Source organism: Gigantopelta aegis, chromosome 9, assembly GCF_016097555.1.
Source record: "Gigantopelta aegis isolate Gae_Host chromosome 9, Gae_host_genome, whole genome shotgun sequence".
In the NCBI taxonomy this organism is placed as follows: domain Eukaryota; kingdom Metazoa; phylum Mollusca; class Gastropoda; order Neomphalida; family Peltospiridae; genus Gigantopelta; species Gigantopelta aegis.
Window position 1 is genome coordinate 61,673,493 of NC_054707.1, and position 18,212 is coordinate 61,691,704.

Below are 18,212 nucleotides of genomic sequence, written 5' to 3' on the forward strand. Positions count from 1 at the left end.
ACCATGCACCACCATCCTTGCCCGAATCGTCAGCGGTTGTGTAGTGGTTAAGCCATCGGACGTAAGGCTGGTAGGTTATGGGTTCGCATCCCTGTACAGGCTCCCCTTCAGAGCGAGTTTAACGACTCAATGGGTAGGTGTAAAGCAGTATCCTAACCGCACGAGTACGGTGCGACAAATAAATCCGGAGATACGGCGATTTGAAATCAATAATTTCTAAAATAATCGCTCGCATCGCTCGCGTCCGGTTAGGATACATGCTTAAGTCCACTACACCGACTTCTCTCTCACTAACCACTAACAAGTAACTATTAATAACCTGTCCTGGACAGACATATCCCTGTCCCGAGTCAGATCCCCGATCCTATCGGAGGTCGGACTCGGGATAGGCGTGTTCGAAACCCTAGTGGTACATGGACACGTTAAACCAGTTACTAAGCTAAGCTGGACAGACAGCCCAGATAGCTGAGATGTTTGAACCTTAGATCTAATTGGATGTAAGTACAAACATAAGTATCAATCACACAATCGATCAATCCATCAATCGATCAATCGATTAATCAATCAATCCATCAAACCCCCTCTGTGGAGCCATTGTTTAGCTTTCCCCAATCTTACGCAGTGCCCTAAACAGGCCTGTCCACACAAGGTAAGCAGTGGCTCGCCATCGCCTCATTATTTTCCCAAGATGGAAAGTGGTGGGTGTTTCCCCACGCACCTTCCATCGTTTAGTTTTATTGTTTGTTTTTTTATGTTGCTTGTTGTTTAGATATGTGGAATTGCATGCTCTCCTTATTTAAAATGTATCGCCTGGAATTATTATCAGGAGAGCAATTTCCGCCCCCCCCCCCCCCCAACTCTGTCGTCAAAAAAATATTTAGCTCTGGCCCTACTTTACCAAAACTTTTTTTTTTCATTTCAGCTTATTTTCGTGCTTATATCCAATTAAGATTCAAGCACGCTGTCCTGGACACACACCTCAACTATCTGGGCAGTGGGTTAGTTGTTAATTGTTAATGGCTAGTGAGAGAGAAGAAAGTGTAGTGGACTTACACCTACTCATTGAGTCGTTAAAACTCGCTCTGGGTGGGAGCCGGTACCGAGTTGCGAACCCTGTACCTACCAACCTTATGTTCGATGGCTTAACCACGACGCCACCAAAACTATTTACAGGCTTCCCTATTAACGGGAGAGTAACATGTAGGGCTTGTACAGGAAGTAATTATAGTAGTAATCTCCCTTGAATCATTCTTATTTTGGTTCTTGACGTAGTACTGAAGGAGACGAACTGGATAATAACAGTCCATGATGTTGTTTGATCAGCGGTTACCTGTTATATATTTCCATGGTAACTGCAATGGTTTGGTCTAGAGAACGATAGAACGAAGTAGGTGCTGCTACATAACTGATCTTATTCTCGATTAGCATTTTAAAAAATGACTCATATACACTGGATAACACATACCACAGTCATAGATGCCAGTATATTAATATTTGTGAGTTCTTGTTATGATGCTGTTAAAGCAACAATGCTGCTTCTCCATTTTATAACATCGTTTACTAATGTAGCACAAACGATGCGCATGATCAGTCAATGGTACATGTCTAGCCTGTGGCGAGCAAGTTTATAGGAAGGACCAAAGTTAAAAAAGTTTGTTTTATTTAACGACGCCGCTAGAGCACATTGATTTTTTATCTTATCATCGGCTATTGGACGTCAAACATATGGTCATTCTGACACTGTTTTTAGAGGAAACCCGCTGTCGCCACATAGGCTACTCTTTTTACGACAGGCAGCAAGGGATCTTTTATTTGCGCTTCCCACAGGCAGGATAGCACAAACCATGGCCTTTGTTGAACCAGTTATGGATCACTGGTCGGTGCAAGTGGTTTACACCTACCCATTGAGCCTTGCGGAGCACTCACTCAGGGTTTGGAGTCGGTATCTGGATTAAAAATCCCATTCCTCGACTGGGATCCGAACCCAGTACCTACCAGCCTGTAGACCGATGGCCTGCCACGACGCCACCGAGGCCGGTAGGAAGGACCAGGTCATACACCCTGGAATATATATATTTAAAAAATAATTAATAAAACTGACAAGCCTAAAAACTAAACTGTACCGTTAAAATGAATTCGTTTTTACTATGAACGATAATTGTCAACTATACTGATGCAGTGTGACGCATCTTGGCGTCAAATATTAAATAACAGGGCTTCATTCCACCAAGCAATCTCAGCGATAAGGTCACCTTAAAGTGACAGACCCTAGTTTTTAAATACTAAAATGCATTTTTCATATTTTTAAAAACACACGTGCGTTTGAAAAGCAACGGTTTTGGAGTGGACTTCTAGTCTATTTTTTGAGGGTATTTCACTGTATCTAAGTCATAATCTGGTTTCACTCTGTTGTAACTTTATCCAAATGTGTCAGATTAACTAAACTTAGTGTCCATTTTCACGGGTTTGCGCCTTTAAGGTAATAGTAGCGCTAAGATCGCTTCGTGAAACTGGGCCCCGGGCATTACCTTTTGGGTGACATGGGTGTAACGTGCCATTTTTATCTAGCTGGAGAAGACAGCCTTCTATTAATGTGTCATGTGGGTTTTTTTTAATATACTGCCGCCCCTCTTATCTCAGGCTTGGTACCACCTTGAATCACCACAGTTTAGAAGCGGCTCGTCTATAATAAATATGTCGAATACTGCATTTGTGTGTAACTTAGTTTAAAGATAGCACGTAGCAAAAAAAAAAAAAAAAAAAAAAAAAAAAGGTATAAGAATGGCGCGTCGGGACAGTGGTGGTTGGATTAAAATGGATTATTGCAGCTATTTAATATCTATAGTCCGTCCCATCATTCAATTAAAATGTTTGGGGGGGGGGGGGGGAGGTTGACGTAAGAAGAAAAGTAAACATGTTTTCGAAATAACAAAGAAATACAATTTGTGTGTGCAATTTACAAATCAGTCGGCTAGGAAATAAATAGCTTGTAGTAAATTACATAGTATGAAAACAAGGCGTTCCCTGTGGGACGGACTATAGTTCCAAACAGTAGACCTACATTACGTTTTGACTGGGATTTAACGAACATTTCCAGTTTTTATTTACTAAATCAATTTTAAAATAACATAGCAAAACATAAAATAAAAAACAAAAAAACATATTATAGCAAATACATAAATATATTTTAAAAAAAAAAAAAAAAAAAACAAAAAATATATATATATATATATATATATATATATATATATATATATATATATATATATATATATATATATATATATATATATATATATATAATAATAATAATAATAATAAATAATAATTGCCTCAGTCATATTAGTGTATTTGCATATATCAATTTTGTCGCAACATCGTGAAGATCAGTTTGTGTAAATATAAATCAAGGTGAGTATACATGTATTTTATTGCAACTTTGACTTTGGAATCTTTCTTTTTTTATTAAATGTAACTGGGCAAAAAAAAAAAATTAAATCAAAATTAAAGTTAAAAAAAAAAAAAATAATACAAAATTACTAGCTTTCATGAGTGCATCGTCGGCTGATGGCGTTAAGAATCTGTGATTCATGAGTGCATGTTAACACAACTGTTTAAATTTGTTTTTGGTGTTTTGTTTGTTTCTAGTTGATGTTTGGGGGGTTTCTTCTTCTTCTTTTATAGACATATTATAATCATCAGTTAGGCCTATACGTAGTCATGCATAACGGTTGTTCCAGAAATGGCCATATAGGGAAGGCAAGAGTCATTGTAATATTATTATATATAATAATATTATATATTTGTTATTCCTGATGGGTCTACCGGGGCTGCTACATTTTTTTATATATGAATACTTGGTTATTTTACGGTTGGTGGGCATTAAATCGAAAAACATACTTTCCCCGTGTGATTAGTTCTGATATTAGGACCAACGCGTTTTTTGTTTTTTTTTACAATAAAAGTTTTAATTATATATATTAAACTACTGGTATTTGTATTTATTTATATACGCGTAAATGTAGAAGATAAAAAAATAGATAGATGTTTAACGACACCCCAAGACGATCGTTAAATGTGTGTGGGTGCTGTTATTTTAAAAATATTATTTTGCTTCTCTCCCCCCCCCCCCCACGATTATTTTAAGTTATTTTTATTATTTATTTTTCTTGTCATTTGTTATATTTTATTTTATTGTTTTTTTTTTTTAATTTATTATTATTAAAAAAAAAAAAAAAAAAATTGTACCACATTAAAAAAATATATATCTCCCGCCTTTGATCAGTCCGCCAAGGCACCTAATTTGCATATCCATCTCACATTCGCAAGTTTAGATTATGCCCCGACCCACGATAAGCAAAGACTGGCAGTGGTCCCAAGGCGGGAATCCCTTCCGCAACAAGGGCATCCCTAACCGGAAATAACCGACAGAAGCCGAGTTACTGTCGATCTAAATTATTAGGACATATTAAAAGGTGAACTGTTTACATCATATTTTAGCAATTCACAGTCGAGAAGTTGAAGGGAATATTGGAGAGAAAAGTTAACATCTTGAAATATTCCCACCAACCCTGTGGTTAGAAAACAGCACTGTGAAGGTGGATGACGTCACGGGTAAGCATCAACAAAGTTAGCCGAAAACACTAGACCATTTTGTAGCGGTTAATTACTTGCATAATTGGGTTATGCGATCATGACACAAAATGCATAGATTTAAAACTAAAGATTAAGTCAGTAACCTGACTTGAAGGTCTTGGATCAAGGCTTTAAAATCGGACTGTTTCGAGGGATATTCAGCGGGAATAGTGGTGGACCGCCATCTTGGATGTCGAACAGCAGTACAAATTTGTCAACTAAAAGTCGGCAAGGTAAAAATATTGTGGCATTTTATGTTAGATTTACATCGAAATCTTTTAGAAAATTAACATATTAAATAGAACGAGGAAGTAAATATTTGCTTCCACGTCATATTACGACGCGATCGTTCTTTTCAGTTCAGCATTCCATCGAGAAAATTCGGTAAAAATGTCTGTCATGACGACTCCCATCAGATGCCAATTTATTCTGCAAATTTTACGATGACAGTTTTTAACAGTCTATGTGGTGTCAGCTTTGCCAAAACTTTATGAATTCAGTTGCTGTGAATTTTTTTTTATATACATGGGCAAACAATAAATTATTTATTACAAATTGAGGTGTTTGTTGTTCACTTTGGTTTGGACCGTCCCATCCATTGAAAGAAATCTTGTTTTGTAGAAAGGTCAGCCCAGATGACTGGTAAATCAACATGTTGACAGTGTGTTTGTCTGTTCAGCCATGTATTCTGAACAATGATTTTAAGTAACAGTTGGTAAATATACGGTCATGGTAAGAGATTATGTTCAGTTAATTTACAACTGTTGGGTGTTCACCTGGGTTATTATATAGGGCCTATGTGCACATGTAGTTAGTGAGGTTCCAGTTAATCAGTTTAATAACCAATGTACAGTTAAACCATATTGATCAGTTAATAAAATTTCATAAATACCGAGTAGAATAGAAAGTTGTTTTCCATCTAATTCACAGTTTGTGACCCACTAGTTAGTAACTTTACTGTTATTCAGTACATATTCAACTGTGAATGTTTACTCGGTTAATAATGTCACATTTATTTATTATACATATGTTCCCCCCCCCCCCCCCCTAAAACAAGTATAGTTGATTCAGAGTTTAATCTTAATGACAGCACTAACGGCAACTGCCATAGTTAGTGGCCTTACCGTTGGCATTTGTTTGTTGCTTGATAAAAACTAATGCCGATGGTAGAGAAGATGATTTTTTATTTTTCATTTGAGCAAATTATGTTTTTATGAAATTTCCAATTAGTTTCAAATGGTACTACAAACGGACTGAAAGTACGCATGCAGCCAAAGTTTAACCAGTGATTTATCCAGGTATTTTCGGCATGGGTCCATGCCTAATAGGGATAGAACTTAGAAGCTAACTCTTGCCCCAGGCGAGTAGAAATCCCTTGGAGGCGAGTACAATTTAAATGGCGCTAGTCCCCGGGCAAGTAATACTGGGCAGTTGTGACCAAGATTCATGATGCGGACAGTCAAACTATTTTGAAACTTGTTAAACATATAAGCTGTAGATGTATTTCATCGAAACAAAATTGCCATGACAGATTGACAAAGTCAAAAGTGTTGCAGTTTTGGTTGGTCATGATAAATCCGGATATTTACTGCAAACACTATCGGAACTTTCCAGTTTTTGCTTCTGAATTCCGAAAATTGCCGTAATTTTCCAGTTATAGATGAGGTCATGTTCAGAAGGGAAAACTTTTTTGTGTGTGTGTGTGTGTGTTGGTGTTTTGTGTTCATTTCATCGGTAATAAATACAGTCTTTAATTAAACACATTATAATATATCATGTTGGCATCGATCGATTTTAACTAGTGCTTCCAAACGTCTCGAGTGGAGATTTCCGAGTTTACCAGTGGACATCCGAGTGTATTATGACAGAAAAAAATTATTCAGTAACACTAAAGATAATTCCTGAGTTTTATGACTTAAATTAATTTAATATTGTAATTGCTATTATTTTTTGTAAACGCTCCACTCTTTGGGGAGGGTTGTAATTAAAAAAACAAAAAAACATTCGCTGAATGACGACCAGGTTGGTGTAGGGTGTTATACTTGAACTGAACCTGTGAAAACACTGTTAGTTTTTGTACGTTACGCTTATTTTAGTTGCCGTGTATAGTTCCCATATAGATTTCGTCTTTTCAAACTGCTTCAATAATGAAGTGGGGGTGGGGGGGCTAGTGATTTTTCCTGGGGACTAGTAACTTTCCTCAGCTACTAGTCCCCCGGGCCAGTTAAAATATTTCGTAATTTCTACCACTGCCTGGTGGTATTTGGAAAATTAGTGGGAATTAATCACAAGTGAGTTGTTTTTTAATAGTGAATCAGTTGTAGGAGAAAAAGTGGAAACTGCAACTGTGGAGAAAGGTTTACGTTTTTTTTTAATCTGCACCCACAGCCACCCACCCCTTTTTTTTCACTCCTGAAATTATCAGTCCTAGACATTAGTAAACATCTCTGAAACTTCATTCTAATGTGATTTTTTTTAGAACAATGTTAGCTAGGCCCTGATCTAGAATTGAAAAAGTAGGAAAAGTGACCTCTTCCCAGAAGAAAGGGGAGAAGTTGTATAAAAATAGGCGAAGTAAACAATTATTGGTACAATTTGTAATGTTTCAGTAGGTTCCATGTTTATTTGGGAAAATTCCAAATTAAACACTGTTCTAATCATAATGTTTCCATATTTAAAAAAAAGCTACTTCCAGTAATAAATTTTAAACAAAACTGTGACATGCGTTGACGTACCGATGTACAGTCTGGCACCAAAGTAGAAACACGGACCTACAGGGTGCCAAGTGAACTTAATACTAAACAAGTCTGGGTAAGTCTGGGTCTTGACATCTGTTGTGTGATTTTGTTTTTTAAATCGGATTAGATCCAAAGTGTTACGCTGACTTCGTCTTCTCAATACTGCTAATAACTTGGCTACTTGAACTGACTTTCGGCAAAGAAATCTGTAATTTCGCTGGCTAGATTAGGGCCTGAATGTATTGACTATCCATGATGGAGAAATACATTTGTCCACTTGCCCAATACAGCCAAAAAATCTGCTAGGCGAGTCAATACTAAAACCTAATACTGACACTACTCCACTGACGAGTCTCAATTTTGTGATTGATATTGATCTTCGAATTCGTAAAAAAAAAAAAAAACGCCATCTTTTTGAAGACTGCACAATGTCATCGTCATTTAACTTTGTGAAAATGAGACCGAGTTTGGAAATCTGGTTTGTCTCTGACCTAGTTTAATGTCATCCTGATGCTTTCTTATGCATGTTTTCTGCAAATGTCCTATATTTTAATTTATTATTTCTTTGGGACATATAGTTAACAAATGTTTTACTTTTATTTTAAATATATGAATTGTATGCAGGCGACATTTTGTTCAGTATCGTGTCGCGATTCGCTACACATGTTTCAGAGATCGCTACACAATTTTAAAACATTAAACAGTAATTGCTGATCAGTTTGCTAGAACTATCACTAATCGAGATTTTGAAAACAAAATGTTCCCATTGCATCGATGGCAGTTTTTTTTCAATAAATGATGTGGATCTTAATTTATGCTCTTACTTCGGGCAATGTATTCCGAGTGAATTTTTCTTTTTCGGCTGTTTGCGTAAATTTCTGAATAAATTCTTATTATTTGATTCTCTAACACATTGCTACCGGATGGGGGTAAATCTTGGGCTAACGATAATAGCTGCTGGTTGTTCCACAGGCCTATTGTTTTTGTTCATAGAAACAAAACAAAACAAAACCATGTGTTCAGGGGAGGTGGGGAGAGAGTATGGTTGTCTTGCCACAAAATTTGATTATATTCAGAAAGCTATTTTTTGCAAAAGTGACTGGTTTAAAATTGCTGTGCTGCTGCAAAACTATTGCACATTTCATCTGCAACAGCATTTTTTATCATTATCAGATGTTTATTTGTTATTATTTGTACTAAACTACCTTTGCAAGGTGATTCAAATTTCGAGGGCTGTGTGATTATAATTATTATTCGGTTATCGATCAGTCAGTGCGAAGAAATAATCAACTATTTTGAATTTTTCAGTTGATTCCTAACATTAATCAGTAGTTAAAATTTTCTTTAAAAAAGGTGTTTTTTTCTTTTGGGAAAATCTTGTGTCTAGTAATCATTCAATCTTCACTGTAATTGCTTTTTATTACTTAATTCATTTGTTTATTTTGCAATTTGTAAAAGCTGCAAATTTTGTTGCTGTGACTGTTCGTTACAATGATGGAAATGGTTATGTTGCTCAATCCAGTTAAATTTCTTGAATGCTTAATATTATAAAATCAAAACTACATTATTTGCTAGCGATGTGGATCCAGTTGTTTCATTTGAGAAAGATAGAAATAAAACAACAGGACAATGTGGTCCTACATTAATGGACCACTTTCAAATAAAAAAATTTTTTATGCTATGTTGAAATTTTTATTATTGTACTTGATAGATTCATGAAAATTAATGTCCAGTATTTACTCACTTGATGTATTTTTTTATTTGATTCAAAGACGTTACACTTGCTCATACCAACGATCCAGCCAGTGCACCACAACTGGTATATCAAAGGTTATAGTATATGCTATTCTGTCTGTGGGAAAGTGCATATAAAAGATCCCTTACTACATTAGAAAAAAATGTAGCAGGTTTCCTGATGACTATGTCAAAATTACCAAAAGTATGACATCCAATAGCCGATGATTAATAAATCAATGTGCTCTAGTGATGTCATTAAACAAACAAAACTTCTTCTTTTCATCATACCAACTGTTTTTTGACACTTGTTGAACAAGCTTGTGGAAAACCTTGCTGAATTCATGTATTTGGAAATGCTAAGAAACATCTGAACCTATTGAAATTCTTATTGTCTAGGTACAGGGTTCCAGTACTTGTGTATATTGTAATGCCTGTGAATTTATCGATGTATAATGGTCACAAATTGTATAAAATCATGTAGAGAAGCAATTTTATACTAAATTTGTGACTTGCATACATGTGTCAATAAATTCACATAAAATGACAAACAATTTTTATAATTACAAACAACACTTCTATTTAGCTGAAATAAAAAAAAAGAGAAACTTTCTAACAACCTGTTTACATAATGACGTCCCATTTGACATAATTACATCATTTTCGGAGGTTTTTTATTGATGGATAATGTTCATTAAATTCCAGTCAGAATAGTGTTGTATCACAGCAGAACATTTGTAATTATATACAGGTAATATGTATGTGTTCATATATGTAATCTTTTTCTTTTTTTCAGGGCCAACTATGGACAATATCCATAGCTTGGATCCAAGGAAGCAAGAGTTGTTGGAAGCTAGGTTTTTGGGGAGTAGAGTGAGTATAAGCTAAATATACATATGTAATGTACCTGTCTAGACATTTATAGTTGTATGGGCTGCAAATGTTTGACCAAAGAAATGGGTATAACAACACAAAAGAAAGAAACAGAACTTGTCTGACCTGGATATGCAAATTAAGTATATCCTGTATCGTAGTTTTTAGTAATAATGCCTACTTTATCCGATATAATACATTTTTGGTAGAAGAATACTTTTTGTTTTAATTCATCCATTTGCGTTAACACATATTTGGGATCTATCACAACATTCGATGAAGAAGGAAAAAAAAAAAAATGTATCCGACATTAGGGGATCACTTTACAAACATCTTTGTTGTTTTTCGTATATCTTAATTATTTTTATTAAAATAATAATATTAAAACTTTGATCGGTTCAGCAAAACCGGAACTGCCCGTGAATGTCAGACCGATAACATGTTCGGTTCAATTAAGACAAGTCTGCTTGTATTACGTATAAACTTTTGTGCACTTTTTTGTAGGTAAAATAAGGAGTATGTCTTTCCACAAAGTCTACCATCACACAACAATATGGTAACCAAGTCTCCCCCACCCCCACCCCCTTTGTTTTTTTTTGTTTTTAAATTATTTTTAAGACAATCTTATTTTGTAAAACGGTATGTACATATGTTTCGTACTCTTTTTTTGTTGTTGTAAAATATTTTTATTAATAGTTTATTTTTTAAAATCATTTTTGGTATGTTTTTTGTAATTAAAAAACCCCGTTACTACAGTAGTTGTAAATTAAGTGAATACAAACTAATTTAAATGTGCTGCTCACTCCATTTGAAGTAATGGCCGTACCTGTTGTCACATCATGTGGCGAACAGCACATGTGAGTTTGTACGCGGTTACAATGTAATAGTTCTGCTGGGAGATTATTAGATTGCGTATTATAGATATTGAAACTTAATAAAGTTGATCTGGTCAAAAATTAACATTTACTGACCAGCAGTATGTTGCTTCATTATTATTTACGATTGAATAATGGAGCCATTATACAATTACGCCACGTGCACTCAGTAGAGGAGGAATTGTGGAATGCGTGACAAAATGTAATTTGGGTGGGGGAAGGAAGTGGTGGTTGTTACTGTGCAATGTAATTTTAATTCATGAAGTAAAATGCAACCATTCATAGTCAGACCCCAAAGTAAAATATGAAAACAAAATCTCGCAATCATCATGACCTTGAATTGTTACACAAGGAGTATTAAAATTGCAATATTTTGCGAAACGTATTGTTAAATGGACACAAATTTCAACAAAGGCCTATTCAACATAATCAGACATTTGCTTTTACCCCAATTTTTAACGACCCTCGCTCCCTCCCGTAATGAATTTGCAATAACATATGGGTGACCCGATGTTAATGTATTTTATCTGTCGTCCATTAGCTGGCGGTCAAGCCTAAAGAAATAATATCCGTATAATGCAAACTTTTAAAAAATGCCCGTAGCTTATGAATGATCACCCCAGCAAATGTCAACCTAAAAGACAATTTTCATTGATATGGGTTCACTGCAGGTTAGTGCAGGACCCATCAAATTAATGTTTTTGTGCAATAAAAAATAGCAGGGTGTGGGATGGGAGAAAAACGTGTTTTAAGTGGACTACAATTGTAGCATTACCATTTTGAATAGTGATATGATCATGACACTGACATCAAGCTGTGGAACCTTTGATACAACTTGAAAATAACAGCGTTTTAGGTGTCAAATAATTATAAATTTGCATTAACCATACAAAGGTACGAAGATTTAATCCCTTATGGGATAACCACTTTGAACAATATATCATACATGTATATGTTAAGCAACATCATACAGTGGTTATTTCCTCCCAAAACCCCAACCCAACCCCAAACACTCTATCTTTAATAAACATATTAATGTTGTCGCCTGTAATAAATATTAGGAATATGAAAGAGACATTGAGAAACTTGTTAAAATAAATAAAACAATTGTTTTTGTGTAGTTTTTAATGCTTTATATACTCTGTCAAAAAAGAAACGCATAGGTGATAGGGAAAGAAGAAAAGTGTTTGATTTTACGAAATATTGGGGGTTTTTGTACAATGTTGCTGAATGACCATGTTTGTTAATGTTCCTGGAATGGGATAGCATGCCCAAATGCACCCTAAAACAAATTTAACGCACGTTGTGTGACGATTGCAGGAAATCAGCTTGATATTTACAGATTTTGGCAAATGCACGTGAAACTCGGGGTTGGGGGGGGGGGGGGGGGATTGGGGTAGTGATGGGTATTTAAAGCTGTATTGCTCGCAATGATGCCTCATTTCCATTACGATGTAGACGAGTTACAAGATGCCAAGACTAAGCCTGCCGAATCGAAACATTGCAATAGGCCTCCTCCAGTTAGGTGAATCGCAGTCAGCAGTCGCACGCCACATAAATGTCCATCAGAGCACCATTTAACATCTCTGGGACAGGTACCAGCAGTTTCAGTCAGTGGAAGACCTCATATAACAACTGCAGCACAAGATCGCTACATCCGGGTTCTGCACTTGCGTCACTGAACTGCCACAGCAACGAACACTGCTGGACGCATACCTGGTTTGAGAAGGGTGTCTGAACAAACCATTCGGAACTGACTTCGAGAAACTGGTTTACGGGCTAGGAGACTATGTTGGCCCTATCCTGCGACATCAACATAAAAATCTATGTGTTCGCTGGTGCACGAATGTACAGGGGTGGAACTTGGGGAAACTGGCGGTGAGTATGGTTCAGCGACAAGTCAAGTTTCCTTCTACAGCGACGTGATGGACAACAACACGTTTACAGATGTTGCAATGAACGTTTTGCCAACAACTGCGTTGCCCAAGTTGACAGATTCAGTGGAGGGAGTGTCATGATGTGGGGAGCCATCTCATACACTGGCAGAAGTGGACTTGTGTTCGTACAAGACAACCTGACAGCTGTACACTACCGGGATGAAATTCTTCACCATCACATGCTTCCCGTTTTGGATCGACAGAGAGAACTCTTTCAGCAGGACAATGTCAGGCCGCATACGGCACGTGTAACAATGGATTTCCTACAGAATGAGAACATTAATGTGCTGCCATGGCCATCGAGATTGCCAGATCTCAACCCCATTGAACATCTATGGGACGAACTGGACAGACTTGTATGTCAGTGTGACCTGGAGCCTCAAGACGCTTCTGCAACTATCACATGCACTACAGGAAGATTGGGGTAGGATTCCACGTGCCCGGATTCAGAGACTCATATGCCAAGGAGATATCGCGCAGTGATTGCTGCTGCTGGTGGCCACATAAGGTACAGATTTTAGCACCCTTGTGCGACGCTGTTTGGTGACGAAAACGCCTCCACTGCTGTCAGTCTATAGCAAGAACATTGTCACATACTCATGTCAAATTTTACTGTGATACGATCATAAATAATGAAATTATGCCACTTTGTATTAAACAGATAATTCCATGAATATTTCGCCTGTGCGTTTCTTTTTTGACAGAGTATATGATGAAGATATAATATATGAAACTGGAACATTAATTTGATCAATGTACTGGTATTGATTATTCTTAAAAATCCCCCTTTTTGGATTTGGACCGTTATTTTTTTCCAATTGACCCAAAAGGGACCCTTAAAAAATTGTCTAGGTTATACCCTGTCACTATTTAATGGGAGCAGCTCAACTCGCCTCAAAACCAACTCGCCCCAAAGTTGGTTAACTCGCCCCACATCATTTTTATGAACTCGTACATTACAAAATGGTATCTAGTTTGCTTTCGCTCGCTAAATACCATTTTCTAATGTATTCTCTATGTATTTACCGGCCTCGGTGGCGTCGTGGTTAGCCATCGGTCTACAGGCTGGTAGGTACTGGGTTCGGATCCCAGTCGAGGCATGGGGTTTTTAATCCAGATACCGACTCCAAACCCTGAGTGAGTGCTCCGCAAGGCTCAGTGGGTAGGTGTAAACCACTTACACCGACCAGTGATCCATAACTGGTTCAACAAAGGCCATGGTTTGTGCTATTCTGCCTGTGGGAAGCGCAAATAAAAGATCCCTTGCTGCCTGTCGTAAAAGAGTAGCCTATGTGGCGACAGCGGGTTTCCTCTCAAAATCTGTGTGGTCCTTAACCATATGTCTGACGCCATATAACCGTAAATAAAATGTGTTGAGTGCGTCGTTAAATAAAACATTTCTTTCTTCTCTATGTATTAATCAGGTTAATATTTTTGTTGCTGTCAATGGGCCATATGTTTACATCAGGGCACAATGTTTCATGAGAACTGTTGTTCTGTTCGGATGTCGGTTACACAACTTTAACATCACGTGAACCGCCAATTGGTTACGTGGTGAACAACAAATTTCTAAAATTAAAAGTACCCTATCAGAAGTCAGAATGAAAATCAGTTTATGTTTTTAAAATGTTGCATAGAACTGTAGTTCAAGTGTTAATTATAATTAGGTAGGTCTAACTCATCATTTACTAGAACTATATTCATGTAATCGAACAATCGGTTACCTAAGTAAAACTCGCGTGAACCGACTTCGGTTACCTAAGATTTTGAAATATTGTCCTCTGTTACATGCTAATAAAACATGTACACTTGAATGTAACATTTTGATGAGATTTAGTTAAAGTGTGACGTCAAACTACATTTGGGCCAATTGTGAGGACGTTATATTGCGACTTCAGACTATAATTGACTAAATATAAAATTAAGTGTTATAGGATAAATAGAATTCACTACTCGTGTTTTTTAATATGTAAAATATGAACTTTGACAAATATCGATTGACATAGACTCGGTTGATATTTTTCATATTAAAAGAATGCCTGTGATGAATGCTCTATATATACTCACCACTCTCGGTTGATATTTTTCATATTAACCTTTAGACTACTGGATTAATTTTTAACAAAAACCACGTTGAGTGGGTACAAGTTTATAATTTTTACTTGCATATATTCACTTAAATGTTTCATAAATACATGAAATAAAGTTCATATATGAATCGGTAAGTATTATTTTCATGTCTTTTTTTGTAATTTTTATTATTTTAGATCGGCTAATGGTGATTAAAATTAGGCAAAAAATCGAAAAAGTTGCGTCTACTTACGGGCATTTGTGGCCAGCTGTCCAGTATTTATGTCCATTATTCCCGATAACAGTGGTTTTCTGACCAGATTTTTTTTTAAAACCCGAACTACGATTCATATTGCAATATTTGGTAATTTTCGTTGTTGGTAAAACGATCAAATTTATTATCAAATTAGCTGTCATAATCAGCTATCGATCCCTGAAAATTACCGCGATGTGCCGCCATCATTGTCAAGCGAAAATACTTGCCGAAAATTTCAAGGTATTTTCAATTGAAAAAATCAAAACAAAAACCAACATTTTGAAAAATCTTTTTTCTTTAATTATATTTCCGTTTCCGGTGAGTGTCGTGCGCAAAACAGCGGGAAATATGAATTGGGGAATGCACTGTATACAGTGTACAGTATATCGACTGACGTGACGTCGGGCGAGATATCTCGCCTGCAGTACTCAGAAGGTTAAAAGAATGCCTGTGATTAATGCTCTATATATACACTCACCACCCACAACAGACCCGCCATATCTTCACCCCACCTACTGAGAACCTCTTAACAGAAATGATTGATTTGTAGAACCTACAGGTACATGTAGTCTACATATTGACTCTGCTTTTGACAATGTGAACATTTACTTTTTGTGGAATGGGGGTGGAAAAGCATTCACTTGATGCGCGGTCAATCCCAGTTGTTGGGCCCATTGGTCTATTTCTCGCTCCAGCCAGTGCACCACGACTGCGTTGTTAAATAAAACATTTCCTTCCTTTTGTGGAATGTCTGAGATCCAATACATGTCATTTAAGGGAAGCTATTACTCTGGCTCCCAATCACTGCCCTGAGTCTAGTTCAAGGAGGTAATTTTTAGCTCCACTTAGCATGTGAATTTAAAAAGTAGGTAAAAATTTAATACCAGTATTCAATATGGTATTTTCTCCCATCCCTAGCTATGCAAGACAGACCCATTCCATGACAGCCCATGCGGAATAAATCTGTCTTGTATAGGCTATGGCATCATATTAATGCGAGTTGGTTAGTTTTAGATTGATATTTTGTTATTAAAACCTTCATTATAAAAGCTATCTTGTTAATTTGTAGTGTTAAATTATATTTAACACATGTAACAGACACGGCAAATATGATAGGGTAGTTTATTTATAATAAAATGGTCAAGTAAAGAAGTTACTTTTTCATGCATCTTTGTTTGTTCGTGTAAAATAATGGTTTAATTATCGATTGGATGGGAGAAAAAGACTCCATGATATGCGGTCATGTGCGATAAAAAAAAAAGTACACCGTAGATGGTGGAATACGACCATGGGACTCGATAAGCCTTGTCCCGGATCGAAATTTCCACCACCTCAGGTATACTCTTTTTTTTGTCTCACATGATCACATATGATGGAGTCTATTAATCTTAAATAGCTCTCCATAATCTTAAGTTAGAGGAGCAATTAATCACTCGCCACAATTTTTTTCACTACAAGGTCTGCCAATAGCTGTTGATAAACAATATCAAGCTGCCAATTCAGCAGGATTCTGCGTTAACCTAAACGACCAAATGTTGTGGACTTATTTCAGTACATAGTGCAGGTGCAGATATATGTACATATTCACAAACATTTGTTTTGTTTAACGACACTACTAGAGCACATTGATTTATTGATCACTGGCTAGTGGATGTCTAACATTTGGTAATTCTAACATCTAGTCTTAGAGAGGAAACCCGCTACATTTTACCATTAATAGCAAGGGATCTTTTATATGCACCATCTCACAGCCGTTGATATACCAGTTGTGCTGGAACGAGAAATAGCCCAATGTCCCACCAATGGGGATTGATCTTAGATCGACTGTGCATCAAGTGAGTGCTTTACCACTGGGCTACGTCCTGCCCCTGTTCACGGATAAAGCTTTGCTTTGCAGTTTATAACACTGACAATACCAGTTTGTCACAGTATTTGCTTCATGGAAACATAGAGCCTTCTTCCCTGACCTTGTCCTTGTACACCGGCCTCAGTGGCGTCATGGTTAGGCCATCGGTCTACAGGCTGGTAGGTACTGGGTTCGGATCCCAGTCGAGGCATGGGATTTTTAATCCAGATACCGACTCCAAACCCTGAGTGAGTGCTCTGCAAGGCTCAATGGGTAGATGTAAACCACTTGCACCGACCAGTGATCCATAACTGGTTCAACAAAGGCCATGGTTTGTGCTATCCTGCCTGTGGGAAGCACAAATAAAAGATCCCTTGCTGCTAATCAGAAGAGTAGCCCATGAAGTGGTGACAGCGGGTTTCCTCAAAATTTGTGTGGTCCTTGACCATATGTCTGACGCCATATAACCATAAATAAAATGTGTTGAGTGCGTCGTTAAATAAAACATTTCTTTCTTTTCTCTTTGTCCTTGTACTGTACAACCACAAGGTTTCAAATTCAGTTTGTCAAGTCGGAAGTCTTTGCTTCTCAAATGTTAGAAAATGGGTATCATTTCTAGAAATTCGTTTCAGAATTGGACTTCTACCATAACTTTTGCATAGCAGTACCTGACCTGAGATATACTTAGTTTACGTTCATAATTTATATTATTGTTCTTTAAAATGAGGTTTTCTTGATATATCTGGAATACTATTTTTTTCTGTTTCTGAAGTTGATTATCAGGAAGCATAAATTGTACATTTTGAGTGGCATTTGCTGCCTACACCCTATAAATGTCGAGCCTTGCCGTATGCAGTAGTAATATATCCTGCCATGTGAACGTATTGTGCATTTTGACAAGAGTTCAACAAATCTGCTAGCCCAACGCCTGGGGCTACTGCTTTTTAACACAGGGCTAGTGACAAATATATTAATATTCAACTTGAACTAGATTTCTACAAAATGTAGTAACAATCAGCCTCTGCATCATCAGTTAAACAATACACACGATACAGACTTTGTTTCTTTTTCACTTTCATTGTTTCAAGATTCATGGATAGGAAATAAATTTAATAAAATGCATGTTTTGATTGATTGTACTAGTCACATGGTAGTAAAATCTCGCACATGTAAACAAGGTAAAAAAGAAAGAAAGATGTGAATCGCCAGTCCCAAGTAATTAACAGGCTAGTATAACTGAAGTACAAC

At 36.7% G+C, this 18,212-nt stretch overlaps 1 protein-coding gene across 3 annotated transcripts in view; it reads left to right on the forward strand.

Annotated features, from left to right (window-relative positions):
• The first annotated feature begins 4,477 nt into the window (after positions 1-4,477).
• The window catches only part of LOC121380594 (serine/threonine-protein kinase tousled-like 2), a 44,083-nt gene continuing 30,348 nt past the window's right edge, over positions 4,478-18,212 (forward strand). For 2 of the 3 annotated variants that reach the window (XM_041509479.1, XM_041509480.1), the window contains exons 1-2: positions 4,622-4,868; positions 9,904-9,980. In XM_041509479.1, the coding sequence (XP_041365413.1) occupies positions 4,826-4,868; positions 9,904-9,980 (120 nt within the window). In that variant the 5' untranslated portion in view covers positions 4,622-4,825. The other variant, XM_041509482.1, reaches the window with a different exon arrangement.